This window comes from Suricata suricatta, chromosome 8 (genome assembly GCF_006229205.1).
Source record: "Suricata suricatta isolate VVHF042 chromosome 8, meerkat_22Aug2017_6uvM2_HiC, whole genome shotgun sequence".
In the NCBI taxonomy this organism is placed as follows: Eukaryota; Metazoa; Chordata; class Mammalia; order Carnivora; family Herpestidae; genus Suricata; species Suricata suricatta.
In genome coordinates, this window is record NC_043707.1 from 35,192,761 (window position 1) to 35,208,115 (window position 15,355).

The 15,355-nt window shown below is 51.7% G+C and overlaps 1 protein-coding gene across 1 annotated transcript in view; it reads right to left on the reverse strand.

The window, feature by feature from the left end:
• SDK1 (sidekick cell adhesion molecule 1) overlaps positions 1 to 15,355 on the reverse strand; it is a 561,603-nt gene that overhangs the window by 128,100 nt on the left and 418,148 nt on the right. Inside the window, exons 19-21 of the mRNA XM_029945757.1 lie at positions 13,446 to 13,561; positions 11,492 to 11,684; positions 4,964 to 5,062 (exon numbers count right to left, since the gene is read on the reverse strand). Coding sequence (XP_029801617.1) covers positions 4,964 to 5,062; positions 11,492 to 11,684; positions 13,446 to 13,561 — 408 coding nt within the window. The remainder of the gene's footprint in view (positions 1 to 4,963; positions 5,063 to 11,491; positions 11,685 to 13,445; positions 13,562 to 15,355) is intronic.

Consider the following 15,355-nt stretch of genomic DNA (forward strand, 5'->3'; position numbering starts at 1 on the left):
GTGATGAAAGCAATAAATATAGTTAGAAACTTGTGCTTGCAGGTAAATAAGAATTTAGAGAGCATCTTGGGACTTTAATATTTCAAAAAAAAATCATGTCAGAAGCCGCTGTCTGTCTGCAGTCCCATAGCCCCGGGGCTTCAGGGCACGGACACCAAGCCCCCAGGCTGGGCAGTGTCAATGGGGTGTCCAGGGTGAGAGGGGAGCAGAGGGGTCCTGGCCACCAGCCGCCTCTGCAGACATCACATCTGCCCCGGCCCCGTGCTCCCATCTGGGCTGTGGGCTGCCCACCCGCCTCTCACTCATCTCCCCTGCATGGTGACCCGTCGGGTGAGCCCCTGCTGCCCTGCTCTGACTACAACCCAGACTCGCCCTCCTCACCCCCCGCCCCACGTCCAGCCTCCCTCCTCCTCAGTAAGACAAACCAATCCATTCTTTCCATTTTGTCAATTCAGAATTTTAGATCTTATCATACAATTAAAAATCAAACCTTCTGGCAATGAGTACTAATGGCTTCGAACACGCAGTGTTGTGGGGTGTTGTGGGCACATGGGTTCATCTAATCCTCACAGCAGACCTTCCCAGTCAGAGCTGACCCTCCCACCTCTACAACGGGGAAAACAAGGGGCAGAGAGGGTCGTGAACGTGCTGGGAGCACGGCTGGCCTAGGCTGCGTGCTCCCCAGAGCCTCCATGCACGACCTTGTCTCCGAAGCCCTGACCTCGCCTCCAGCGTATCTCTGGAGCATATCTCTGAGCCGTTTGATGGCCAGTGCGTTCCCGGAACATACAGGAGGAGGAGGCTTCGTGTAACACTACTGGCTTGTCCGTCAGACGGTTTTATCTGTTTCAGAGCCGTTGTTGGTCAAACTTTATGGAAATACAGCATGTTGTCTGTCGTGGCAACCTGGAGCCTGACCAACGACTGGAGTCCCCGCAGCGGGGGCTTGCTGGAGTCCATTGGCATCGCACCTGATCGATGCGTGGGCCACGGCCGTCGTGGATGCAGACAAAACCGAACGACACCCTTCTAACCAAGAAGGGTGCAGGAAAGCACGGGTGTGCGGGGTGGCTCCGGCCCAGGGACATTTCACCTGCTGCAGCCGCCAGAGGAGGCAGGAGAGGCTGCCCCGCCGGGCGCCGTCAGCAGGCCTCCTACCTGCTCCGAAAGCTGCCTAACAGAGACTAACAACCCCAGGAGCTTCAGAAATAATTTTCTGTTGATCTGAAGTAAATTCTCTACAAGAGAGCAGTACATCCAATCACAAGCTGTCTGTCTGCATCCCGGCCCTCATAAATCAGAGTTTACTCGGGGAGAGTGGAAGATGCTGGAATTTACAATAAGCGCAATGGGCAATTTGCTTGGCAGCATGCCGCCCCTGCTCGGGGCTGCCCTCTCTTTCCGGCCGAGAATGGGCTGGGAGGTCCGGGGCTGCTCATGTCACATTGGGGTGGATAGAGAATGCTTTCTTCCAAGCATCTTGGCCACCGAGCACCCAAAGCGGAGGACCACACCGTGACACTGTCATTGGCCCCAGCAGCAGCTGCGCTGACAGGGAGGCTCCAGGACGGTTGGTGGCATTAGGAGGCCAGGTTCTCCCACAACCCTGGCTTTCCTTTTGCTGCACTTGGCGAATCGCCTGCCTGGAGTTTGGACCTACTGGAGGGTGCTGCCAGTGTGCCCGCCCGGAGCCTGGTTGAGGGAGGGTGCTGACCTCTCAGGGCAGAGCCTCCTGGGCCAGGGAGGGCCTCTGCAAGGGCAGGGGTCACCGGGGAGGTGATGGGGGTCCCACAGCCATCAGGTCTCAGCTCCAGTAGGCCCCCTTCTTCCGCAGGCCTCCCAGAGCTGCAGGGACCCCGACATGCTACAGAGTTTGTGTGGGAAAGGGGACAGTGGAGGCCAGACAGAGCGAGACAGGGACCATGGGGCCAGCGGGGAATGTGGGGCATCTGCCGGCGGCTCTGAGGTCACAGCGAGTTGCCAGCCCAGTACCCTGGTGGGGGCAGAAGCCTGAAGGCCAAGTTCCGTGCTGAACAACAAGAGGCTGCTGCTTGTAAGCACCGGTATTTGTTTAAATAAAATACGAAAATGAGTTCATTAAGCCCAATTAGCGGGCAAGAATAGGTGATCATAAATCGAGAGTATTGGCAACCACCACTCAGCCGGGGGGCGCTGGCTCTGCTTGGTGAGTCCACGCGCTTGCCCGCGGATTTACACCAGGAGCGAGGTGTGCGGAGCGCTCACAAAGGCCAGCCAGGGTGCCAAGGGTGTGTCTGTTGGAAGGGAAGTCTCCATGTCCACGGGTGTCCACCAAAGAGCCCTGGCCAGAATTCTGAGACACACACACGGGGACGCCTGCCTCTGAGGTCAGTGCTGAGTGCAGCAGTCCACAGGACTGGATGGGGCCCGAGGGGTCTGGGCTGGACGCCCTTTACGCCCAAGGGCAGCTTCTTCCATGTGCTTCTCCTGAGCCCTGCTTGGTTTGCTCTCCCCCCTCGGTGTGGCGTAAAGCAACGTCAAACTACACAGACTCCTGCTATCTCCGCCCACCCTGCACTTCGTTCAGTTTCTGGGCTCCAGGTGGCAGGACGCCTCTGTGTTTACATACACTTACACCTGCCATCCCATGCGCACCGAGGAGGCTGCCGGGACACAACGGTCCCGGCCCTGCCGTCTGCCGTCAACGGTGACTCTTCCTTTTCCCTGCAGTTCAACACTGCTGACAGTAGACACCTCGAAGCATTAGCTCTGAGGGCAGAACCAGACCCACACACGGACGCTGGTACGAAGTTAGGGTTAGAGGCAGCAGCAGGGCACAGGTGCCTTCTGGGACATGGTCCGAGCACAGGAGTCAGCAGGGGCCCCTGGTCAAGCGCAGGCAACAAGGTGGTGTTTTGTGCACGAGTGGAAGAGGTGGGCGCCAGGCCGTTTCCTGGCTAACGGGAGAGAACAGAGGAGTTCATGGTATGAAGGCAGCCCAAAGGCTATGCCCCAGGGCACCCGGGTCACTGGCCGGAGCCCGAGAAACAGCGAGGGGACACAGTGATGCTGGGAGTCCCCAACCTGTGTCCAAAGGGGACGACAGGTCCCTCGTGTGTGAGTGGTTCCCAGTCTCAGGACCAGGGTGTGCCACCTGTCTCTGCAGAGCTGGGTTTCTGGCAGCGTCTGCGATACAGAAGCAGCTCCAACATGGGGACCAGCGTGTGAGATGAAATCAAGGTGGGTCTGCTCTGATCCCATGTTCGAGACGGTGGGCAGAGCCAGATCCTGTCAGGAACATTAGGAGCACATGTCCTATTTGGCTGAAGACGGAACTACAGACGTTTTTTTCTTTTGGTTAATTTTAAATTCAGCTGTTGAGTTGTTCGCATATAAGTACATTTTTTGCCCCAAGTAAAGAGAGCTGCTGGGTGTGTGGAGAAACTTGGTGGGAGGCTGTGACCCCCAGGAAGACGGGAGCCCCCCGGGTTAGGGTTAGGAACACGGTTTGGGCCGGCATGGGGAGGAGGTAGAGGCCGGAACACAGACACCCATCCCCCGGTGCTGGCCACATGACCCTGGGATGTCCACACCCGGGTCTCAGAGGTGCTCTGGGTGCTTGTTCGAAGCTGAACAGGGCCCTGCAATGCTGAGGTGCCTGCCTGTCCAGGACACGGCCCGAGGCCGGGCAGTGGGGACAGACGTCACTCCTGGTCTCTCCGGTGCATGGCTGGCGTGAGTGGGCTTCCGACCATTGGGCACAGGGCAGCCTCCAGAGGCTCCGGTGGGTGGCCAGGCTATGGAATCATCCACGGAGGGCGACGCGGCCCAGGCTTGCCGCGGACTCATGGGCAGGATGCACGCGCTCAGGAGCTGGGTCTCCCCAAGGCCCTGGGGTCTAGGCTTCGAGGGCTGAGGCAGGGGTCCCGGAGGGAACAGGAGACACTGTGGGCTGCGGCCCAGAGCAGTGGCCACACTGCGGGAACAGGACCAGCTGGCTTGACCTTCCACGAAGTGCTCACTAAACAGAAGGGCCAGTGGCGGCCTCGGCTCTGGAAGAGCGCTGACACGGCTGCCCAGGGCCTCCTCCCTGCGGACCCACGAGGGCTGCACCGACGTCCAGACGAAGAAACAAACGGTCTGAGAGGTGAACTGAAGCCCCCAGAGCCGCTGAAACAGTGGAACATGGTCCTTTCCACTCTTACCTGAGGCCAAAGCCTGCACGGCTATTACCAAACCTAGATTTTATTTTTGTTCAAGCCAAGATTTAAATTAAGCTTGAACCTAAAAGGTGAAACCTTTTCTATATGACAAAAATCAAAGCTCTTCAAAAGGTGAGCTGCTCCCCAGAGACACCGGGAGCAGGAGAGGGGCCCTCTGAGGGCAGGGCAGGCTGGCTGTCCTCACCTGGGGTCCCGAGAGGGCACTGTGTGGAGCACGAGGGGCGAGGCGCCTGTGCCAGGACACCCGGGCCTCCCTGGGAGGCCCCGGCATCCTGGCCATTGCCCGATCCCAGGGTTTTAGCGACGTGTCTGCACACAGTAGGCGTCTGGCGCACGCCTGCTGAAGGAGCGCCCCTCTGGGCTCAGCATCCTCTGAGAATCCGTCACATATCAGCACGTACTTTGCTGCATCACCTCGAGAATTGCAGGGGACAGTGTGTGTGAGGGGATGCACCACAAAACGCTGATGCCCCCTGATCAAAGGCTCTAGAGGTTTGTTAAGACCATGCAAGCAGGCCTGGCCTCTGAACTGAAAGTTGTGGCACTCAGGGAAATGCCCCAATGGAGGCGGGGTCCGGGGGCGCATGCTCGGGCATGGTGACTGAGCCCCGGGCCCTCTACTGATGGCCAGGTAGACACAGCCGCTTCCAGAAGATGTGCCGGTGCGCATCCACCCTGCGGGCTGTGCTGGGTAAGGCCAGGCCACCTCCCTTGCTGGGACACAGATTGCATTTCCTTTTTCCCAAGACAGGGACACTGACCTGTAATAATGCCATTTTTCTCCAGAGGTGCCTGCCAGCTGACCTTGAGGGAAGTGTCCAGAATCTCTGTGAAGCTCAGATGGCCCACAGCTCCAGGTCCTGGCAATTAAAAACAGTCGAGTGTTAGCACAAGAGCCCCTTCTCTTTGGGTCAGATTTGCATGGAAAGTTCTGACCCAGGAAAGACAGCCCGCAGGCCAGAGCCGCACACACCCCGCTGGGGGGAGGGAGTTTGAGGTGGAAGGCGTCCGGGCTCTGGGCATGTACATTATTTTACTCAGCTTCACCCCAGCCAAGCCGAGAACCCAAGCAAGAGGCAGGGGGAGAATTCTGCACTTCAATCTGATCTGCACTTCCCCTCGATCTGATCTAATGAGCACCACCAGGCCAGTGGCACCTGGTGCCCGGCTTCCAGCCTGTGTGGTGGCCCTCCTCTGGGCAGCCGTTCTGGCATTGGAGGGCAGAGAGGTGGAATGGTGGCTTAATGACAAGTTGGCTGGGTTCAAGCCCTGTCTCCACAGCGATTCCTTACCCTCTCCAAGCCTTCGTTTGCACCTCTGCACATTGGGGACCCTAAAAATAACTCCCTACGCGAGGTGAGAATCAAGCTGAGGGAAATGAGAGCGGCTAGCAGTCCCTGGCCGCTGTTCTTAGCTCCCAGTTGTCCTACTCTCCTGACGCACCCAGACAGAATGTCCCAGAGACCCATCGTGAGGTGGACAATCCAAGCTCATGGACCCTCAGGGCCAGGCACCCCTGAGCAGCCTCCTGCCTGGACCCCTTGCCCTCTGTGCAGTGGCTGCGGCGTTCAAGGCCGGGAGGAACAGGAGGAGAGAGGGGAGCAGCGGGGGACCCCTGTCACTCAGCACAGGCCCCCATCCCTGGGGGAGGAAGCCAGTTCCTGCTGAGCTCTCCACCCCACGACTCCTCCAGCCAGACCCCGAACGCGCTGCACTGAGATCTTTCTAGTATCAACACAGTGTAATATTTCAAGTGTAAAACGGGAGAGCGTGACGTCATGGCTGATCGGCGATGGCTGTCCGGGCGGAGAGCAGAGGAGCATACCCGCGGAGAGCCCTCACCCCTGCTCCATCTACGGCCGGCCTCGCACCCTGCTCCGGCTCCGGCCGGCCTCGCGTGCACAAATTCAATACCCAGCACACACTTCCTAACACAACTTGTAATTTGGAAAAAAAAAAATGGCAACGGCCTCGGCAAATACACTTATCTGGGTGGAACTTTCAAAAGACTCTGCATGGATCAGCTCAAACACTGACAAATGCCACTCTCTGAGCGGGGAAGACGGCAAAATAGAACGGCTGTCGAAACCCACTCATCCTCCTCCCGTTCGGTGTTTCCAGAAAGACATTCTGATGGATTTTTGAACTGACTTGTTCTTTTTTTTCAATCGATAGAGCAGCAAAGAAAGCTTTTTGCTCCTTTTATATTCTCGGTGTTTCTGCGTCTTGGATTCCTGCCCAAATATGCTGTCCTCCAGCTCTGCCGGAACCAGCTGGCAACGTCTGGGCTTAAAATTTATATTCTGTTTCCTCTTTGCTGCGCTGCCCCCCTCACCCCAAAGACCCGATTGCAGGGGAGCCCTGCAGAAGTGGAGGGAGGTGCTGTCAGCCAGAGGGCAAGGGAGGCTGGTCCTGCAGTCCCCATGGGGCCAAGCTATCGGTCCTGTGTCCGCCGCTCCTCGACTACCCCTACCCCTAAATCTGTGACTCCATTAGAAAACTCTCAAAAGATGATATCACTTCCAGTTTTCTCAATTCCCAAGAAAGAAATGTCCAATTTTTCTTTTTACCTACTAATGGTAGGTCTAAATACATTTTGTGTTCTATTTCCTGGCCACAGAGCTTAATGGGATGTTTCCCTACTGTTTCTGTCCACTTGTTTGACCAGCAACAATGCTCTTCCTTCCTTCTTCCTCCCTCCCTTCCTTCTTCCTCCCTCCCTTCCTTCCTTCCTTCTTTTTTAGTAAAGAATTCAGCCAGTTTTTTCCTATTGGAAGGAGTCATCTTCTGCCACTCTGTGTGTGTCTTTTTAAATTTTTAAAAAATGTTTTTAAATTTATTTTTGAGAGAGACAGAGTATGAGCAGGGGAAGGGCAGAGAAAGAGGGAGACACAGAATCCAAAGCAGCTCCAGGCTCTGAGCTGTCAGCACAGAGCCCGACGCGGGGTGTGAACTCACAAAACTGTGAGATCATGAGCTGAGCCGAAGTCAGGTGCTTAGCTGACTGAGCCACCCAGGCGCCCCGGCCACTTTGTATTTTTAATAAATACCCTTTGAGAAGGGAAGTCCGCTACCCAGCTGGACCTGGCTGCCGGCTGAGTGGAGACACTGCCTTGCCTCTTCCTCTGATAGATGAAATGGCGGCAAACAGGCACATAATGGAGAGCTGATCCCTGGAAGAGTGCTTCAGGTGTTGAGGTGGCCTAACTGCTGGGGATCTCACAGCTCAGACACCTGGGGCAGAGCAGATTTCAGATGTTTCCGTCTATGCTTAAACGACATATTCAGTTCCCTTCTCTAACTCTTTCTCGAAAAGTCAGGTCACAGTCGCAAATTGCCAGGCCTCCTCAGTCCACTTCAGACTCCCCACTGCTGGCCGTTGGCTGCATGGCCCAGATGCCACGCCAGAGGCACCACACACCTGGTGGGTCCCGGTCCAGTTCTGTGTCCTCACTCTAGACTCTTTCCCACATCTTCATTGCTGGCTTCTTCATCAACACAGTCACGTAACCTCAGCATGTTGAGTCATCCTAGATGATTCCTTCCACCCCTCTACTAATGAATGAGTCCCCAAATGCCCTGTGACGTCTTCAGGGTCCATTTCCCCTTAATGCTGTCTCCTCAGCCTGGAGGTGGGCTCTCGGAATTTTGTGCCCTGTTCCCAGCATCTTTCACTGGTACCTCCAGTCTACCCAGCACCAAACCCCCAAACAGAGCTTCTGGAACCACAGATCTGTTCAAATAGGACCCTTAATGGAGCACCTCCTGTGGTTCCCCAATACCCAGAATGTCTTTGTCCAAGTGCCTGAACTTAGTGGCTGAGACTCTTCTGGGTCAGCTCCCAGCCGGTTTCCCTGGCTCATTCCCTCCCCCACTCCCACGTGCTGCACCACAGCCACACGCAGCACCTCGTACCCCGTCCCACTCGCCCACTCTCCTTGCTGCCATGGGTTCTGTTTCTCCTCCCTGGAGGGTCCTCAGCTGTTCTCTGCATGCATAGCTCAGTCATCAAATTGTCACCTCCTCCTCAAGACTTACCCAACACCCCAGCTATTTTCTGTCCCTCTTTGCTGGGTGGCTACAGCCCCTTCTCCGACCTCCCCCCTCAGTGGCACAGGCCTCAGCCACGTCCCTCATGTTCAATTAGGGCGCAGGCTCTAAAGGCAGAGGCTGTGCTTACTTATCTCTGCAGCCCTTTCACCACCCCGCTAGCTACCTCACACATGGTGGGCATTCCACAGACAAGTCAATGTTAAGTGTGCAGACTTGCTTCTGTGTTGGATGGATTGGTGAATGAACCAGTTAGTCAGCATTTTATGGTGATATAATTACAGTAGGAACAAGATTTGATGAGACAGGCATATATCCTTTTTTTTTGTATAATTCTTTTTTTTTTTAATGTTTTATTTATTTTTGATACAGAGAGAGACAGAGCATGAGAGGGGGAGGGGCAGAGAGAGAAGGAGACACAGAACCTGACGCAGGCTCCAGGCTCTGAGCTGTTAGCACAGAGCCTGATGCGGGGCTCGAACCCACGAACATGAGATCTGACCTGAGCCGAAGCCGGAGGCTTAACCGACTGAGCCACCCAGGCGCCCCTATCCTTTTTTGAAATGAAAAAACTAAACGTGATCAACATTTTCCTTGAATCATAAACTCTGGTGGTGGGGGATGGAGGGTGCTGCATAAATTTCACAGCTGAAAAGCAGGTTCCACAGAAAAATTCACATTATTCTTTTTAAGCACTCACAATGAAATATTTACCAAGACTGACCATGTGCTGTGTCATAAAGCAAACTTCTGTGAATTTAAAGGAATTGAAATTGTACAAAGTGTGCTCTCTGATCATAATGGAATCAAGCTAGAAATCAGTAGCAGAAAGGCAACAGGAAAACCTCCAAACACAAGGAAACTAAATAGGACCCTTCTACATAATTCATGGGCCAAAGAGGAAGTCTCAAAAGGAATAAAAATACATAGAACTGAGTGAAAATGAAACACAACATAGCAAAATATGAACACAATATATTAAAGTATATGACATGCAGCTAAAGCAGCATGTAGAGGAAAATTTATAGCACTGCTTATAATAAAAATGAGTTTAAATTGATACCTTAAGTACCCACCTCAAGAAATTAAAAAAAAAAAGAAGACCAAAAAATAAACCCAAAGCAAACAGAAGGAAGAAAATATTAGCAGCAGAAATCAATGAAACAAAAAATAGGAAAACAACAGAGAAAACTCAATGAAATAAGAAGTTGGTTCCTCAAGATAAAATCAAGAAAATTGATACATCTCTAGGAAGAATGACAGAAATAGAAAAAGGGATTGCCAGTGTCAGAAATGGACCAGGAACCCGATGACATGTCCTGCAGCCATGGAAGAAGAAGTGAATACTGCCAACAGCGTGACACCCACACACGTGAAAATCACAGACACTGAAACCAAACCAAGATTAAATAGACAACTGAATAGTACTGTAACCATGGGAGAAATTGAATTTATAATTAAAATCCTCCCCCAAAAGAAGTTTCCAGGCCCAGAGGAGTTTACCGGAAAATGCTACCAAACATTTAAGAAAGGTTGATGCCAAATTACGCAATTGCTTCTAGAAAGTGGAAGAGGAGGGAACACATCCAAATTTATTTTATGAGGCCATTTCTCTACACCAAAACCAGACAGGCAGTAAGTACTGGAAAATAAAACTGCAGACCAGTAGCTCTCATCGACTTGGATGCAAAAAATTTACCCACAAAGTTTTAGCAAACCGAATCCAATAACATAAAAAATAATTACAAACTGTGACCAAGTGAGATTTACTCCCAGTGTGGAAGCCTGGCTCAACATTTGCAAACCGATCCACCCTATCTGTCCACACACTGAAAAGACAAATCCCACAGTCCTATCACTCCACACAGCTGAGGCACCTACAGAATTGAATGGGCAAGGCGGTCACAGTCGTGGGGTGGAGAGCTGGGTTATGGAGGGTGTGACAGGTCAGGGGGCCAAGTCATAGTTTATAAGGGAAGGAAACGGGCTCACCAGGCACTCAGAGGGCCAAGGCAGACAGGGAGGGAGGAGGGATATCTGAGAAATGGTCAGACACTCCATCCTCCGAGAGAAGAATGGGGGTGTGAACAGAGGGATCCTGAGACTGGAGCTGGGAGGGAGGAAGCTCAACCTGGATGGCCTTGACCTCTATAAACACTGTCTCTGAGTGCAGCAGAGGCTGAGGCCACAGGGAGCAGGGCCCCACCGCCACACTGCCCGGCGGGGTCACTGGTGGGAACAGGGGCCGGCCATACTCCGGGCTGGAGACAGACCAGTGGCAGCCCTGGGTGACATCCTCTTAAATGTCTACTAGTTTCAACTGTCCTGATAAAGAGAGGACACACTCACTGTAGAAATGAGAATATGCGGCAAAATCCAAATAAAAGTGTAAAATAACGCCCCATGGAGATAATAACTGTCAAATTATGACATATTTTGTTTAAGGTCTTTTCTCATCCCATGGAGTTTTATACAAGTTGTGTTTTTGTAAAATTTGGATCTAGTACAGTTTTGTGTATTATTTTTTCACTTACCATTAGATCATGACTCTTTCTCTTGAAACCTTTTTTTTAACAATGACAAAATATTCAGTATATTGTCATTCCATAATTTTGCCAGTTACAACCCTCTGGGATAGCTGAACGTTTTTCTTTTCTTTTTTTTTTTTCTAATTGCAAATACCTGCAGAGACCCTCCCCGTATCCATGTGTCTGTGCACCTTTGTGGTCATTTCCTCAGAGAATTTGCCATATAATGCCTACTGCAGTGTGATCTGGCCTGAGGGCAGAGCAGAAGCTGGTCTGAACTGACCAGATGGAGACAACACGAAGTTAAGCGGGGGCTGAGGGGGAGGTACTCTGGGGAGGGCCAGGGAGGGCGCAGGCTGGGAGGCCTGACAGGGCATTCTAGAAATAGGTGAGGGGATTAGGAGTTGAAATCTGGGGGAAGAGAAGTCCAGCAAGATGAAAAGCTGACCACATGGCTGAGACGGGAATATTTCTCTTTCCCTCTGAGCTCTTTCTGCTCGCCAGGCTTCCCGTTGCCGGGACCACCTTCCTCCACTCATTACCATTATTCTCCACTGGCTCATCTCCCTAGGGTGCATAGACCTCGAATACTGAGGACGTGGAGGTCCCTAATGACCTTCCGTGGGCCCAGCGCTGGATGAGACCGAGGTCCAGGCCTCCTTGACGGCTGACTTTGGCTGTTGATGAGACACACGGCAGAGGAGTACTCACTGTCTTCATGAGTCCGTATGAGCTGGGGTGTGCTTGGAGGCCCGTCGCCCGGCGTGGTGAAACACAGGACTGACGTGAAGTAAGCAGTAAACTTCTTCAAGTTCGTGATATACCCGTGGTGGACTCCATGGAAATCTGGTGCAATGGTGATTACGGTGATGGCCTCCGGGACCTCAGCCGGCCATGCTAGAAGCTGGGACGGGACAGGTTGGGAAAGAGATCCTTGTTAACTGCATGTCTTCATTCTCAAGTCTACATCAGAATTTTACTTTGTGATTAATATAACTTCAAAGAAAGCAAAGTCATGGTCAAGAAACTCCGTAAGTCCTACATTTTATAATCCCATTTAAACATACTGACTTTAAGAGATATCTCCTAGATTATTGAGATTATATATTTGTATATATTTTATACATGTCCATATAAATAAAATATCTACTCTAACTCATGTTGGAATGACTGACCTTCCTGAAACCTTCACTTACTCTTCGCTTAAAGATGATGCAAACATATGTGTTTTCAAACACTGGGCGATAAAGAAAATACCATCTTTATTCAATTTAATCAGGACAACAAACCATGAACACAGATATTTTTTCCAGATAGGCATAGGCATCTACTCTGGCCCAAAAAGAAGCCCCCTGATTCGATGGGAATGAATCTTAATTATTTGTGATTTATGTCACACTGGTTTTCTGAAAAGAATTGTAGGAGGCTGATTACAATTTTAAAAAAGCACAGTACATCTACATTTCCTAAAGGACATTGGTTTCACACGTGGACAACATTGTGTATGAGTGTGACTTCTAATCCTTTTGATGCCAAACACTTCCGGGACTAATTAGGTCTGACGGTTGACATGCCGCAGGACACAAAGCGTGTTTATACGGATCAAACCGACCCCAAGCCACTGCATGAGCACTCTGGTCTTGCCAATAAGACTCGACAGGAAAGTCAAGGAGGCAGAATCATCTTGGTGGATCTGATCAATATGATTTTCTTTCAAAAAAGCTTCTGACTCGATTCCTCCGGGCAATCTTAAAAAAAAAAAAAAAAAGGAAAAAAAAAGAAAAGAAGAAAAGGCAGGGCAAATTTCTGGCTACACCTGCTTTCCTAGTGAAAACCAAAAAGTGTTTTTGTGAATTGAATCCAAATGGGGAAAAAAAGCGAACTATGTGTCTCAGGAAATAACACTCTCTGAATCTGAAATTACCAGGAATTCGAGCAAACTAGATAGATTCCCTTCTCCATGAAGACCTTCTCTGAATGTATCTGCTACTGCAGAACATCTGTGAGTATGTTAGAGGTAAAATTAAGACGGGACCCCGTGTCCAACCAGAAGCTGATCGAATCGGCAACACGATCTCTACTTTTGGAAGTAATGTCCAAATACATCTGTGAAGGTAACATATGTTGGTAGCTAAGCACAGAAGGAGGTTGGAGGGCGGGGTTCTGTCTGTGTCTCTACGTCAGACCAGGAAGGTGCCCTAGACTCACTGATCTCGGCCCTGTACACAGAACTTTCCCTTACACCCAGAGGGGGAAGGAATAAATACCCTTCATAGAAATGTCATTCACTTGCGTCTAGTGCCCTTTGTTCTTCTCAGAGGACTCTTTTCCAGGAAGAAGTGGTTTGCGCAAATGTGGATTCCAATCAACTGCGATAGGTTTTTCCACTGGTGATTTTAAAATGAATGGCTTTTCTCAAAAGGCGTTGCTCTGTTATATATGAACTGACCACTTGAAAACGAAGAATTTGAGATCCTGAGTGAGTAGAGCTGATAGGACCTTGGACAAACGCTAACCCCAGTCCCCAGCCCCGACCAAGGCTGACATACACTGGGACTCGGCGCAGTGGGTTTTGATGAAATGAGAAGTGGGCAGCCTCGTCGTTGGTCACAAGACCATGATGTAGCGGGACAGCCACCCAGGGCTCTGAACTAGGTCCGCGTACCTTGTACCCCTGGTTGATGCCGTTGATGAACTGCTGAGGCGGAGGGCTCCACAGGAAATGGATGGTTGTGGAGTTCACGGCGTCCGTCTGCACATTCTGGGGAGGCGCGGTAGGCACTGCTCCCAGGAGGGCGCGGCAGACAGCGAAGCGGGCGGGAGGAGGCACGGGAGGGAGAGGAGACAGAAAGACACCCTTAGCTGCCATTCCTGATTCACAGGCAATTACGGCGCCAAGAACAGGGAAGTGTGATGAATGTTTTCGGAGGCTAATAGTGGCATTACAAAGAAAAAGAACTGGGCTATTTCTCATTTTCTGCTAGAGAATTCTGTAAGGCATAGGTGGAAAAGTGGACTGGATCGTCTCATTCCACGGGCGAGGCTTTCCCAGGAATCCCTAGACAAATAGCTAATGAAAGCTTTCTCTGGCTGCTTTTTCGGTTACTCAGCGTGTGAGATCCAGGCAAGGACTCACCTAGAAAGCCCCTCCCCCATGAGACACCACTATGTTTCAAGCCCATTTATCCTGTGTGTGTGTGTGTGTTTGTGGGGGCGGAAACATCCCTTCCCATATGGATTATTCATTCATTTGGAGGCTAAATCTCTCTTGGTCTGCTATAGGACCACCATTTTTAAGGTTTCCCACTCTATCTTTCTTTTGACCAGCTATATACTTGCCAAATGACCTGTCTTCCAGGAAGTCACTTTCTAGGGGAGACAGTCATGTAACTGAAACAGGCAAGCCGTTCCCTGGAGCAGGAGACACACGGGGCGGACTCTGCCTTAGGAAAGCACGGAGCCTTTGGGTCAGGGGGCATCTGGACTAGGTCTGGAAGGACAGGCCTTGAGAAAGGCCTTCTCTGCCTGGGAAATGGAGTGTGCAAGGCCTGGCACTATGAAAACCCTGGCAGACCGAGAGAAAACAACGAGCATGGCGACACTTGGGCCGCACAGGGGCAAGGGGGCTGAAGAAGTGGATGAGGTTGCTTTGGGCACTGCCTCACATGCCCAACCCAGTGGTTGATCACGTCTACAGTAGACAACAGGAAATTTGAAGCGTTATGGAAAAGGCAGTGATGTGACTGGGCGAGCCAGGGGAGGACAAGAATCCCAGTGGCCTCGAAGGAGGGGACTGGCCCCCTGGTGGTGACATCCAACTTTCTGCAAAGGAAGGTTGCTTGTTTCAGAAATAAGGCACGGCAACTGAAAAGATCCTTTGGCTCAAGGTGAAGAAGGAAAGACAAAAGTCTTCTGCCCAGAGCACATGGGAACAGAGCATGATCCTGTTAAAAGATCACTACGCCTCTCATCATTCTCTTCTTGAAAAGCTTACCTTGTTAGGTAGAAATAAAAAAGCATCAAATTTACCCAAGGCTCTCAAGTGTGCCCTCCAGGTCCTGCTCCCTTCCCATCTGCTCTGGGCCCTGGCTGCGCCAGACCTCGGTCCCTCCCTCCACCAGCCACCAAGCCCACGGTTCAATTCCCCGCTCAGCACTCATGGAGGGATCGCGGTGCCCAGGATATAGAAAGACCTCACATCCAAGAATAAGACAAAGCTGAACTAACTGCAAAATCTTGGTTTTCCGTGAGCCCACGGGAAAGCCGAGGTCAACAGGACAGTGTGGTGGTCTGAAATGTTAAGAAAAGACTGGCCTCTTGCAGGTCAGAGAGTGAGTGCCAGCTCGCTGGTGCCAGAGCAGAGCAGAAGCATCGGGGGACACTGCACAGCCGGGGAAGGAAAACGCAGCTAAAATTCCTAATGAGCTGCTAGTGGCTGGATGGCGAGGATGCCCAGGTGAGTTCAATACAGATGGCGGACACACAAAAGAGAGAAATGCCACGGCCTTCTCGTCCGAAGCCTAGTGAGCCAGAAGGCAATGGAGTATGACATGTTTAAAGTACTGATGGGAAAAC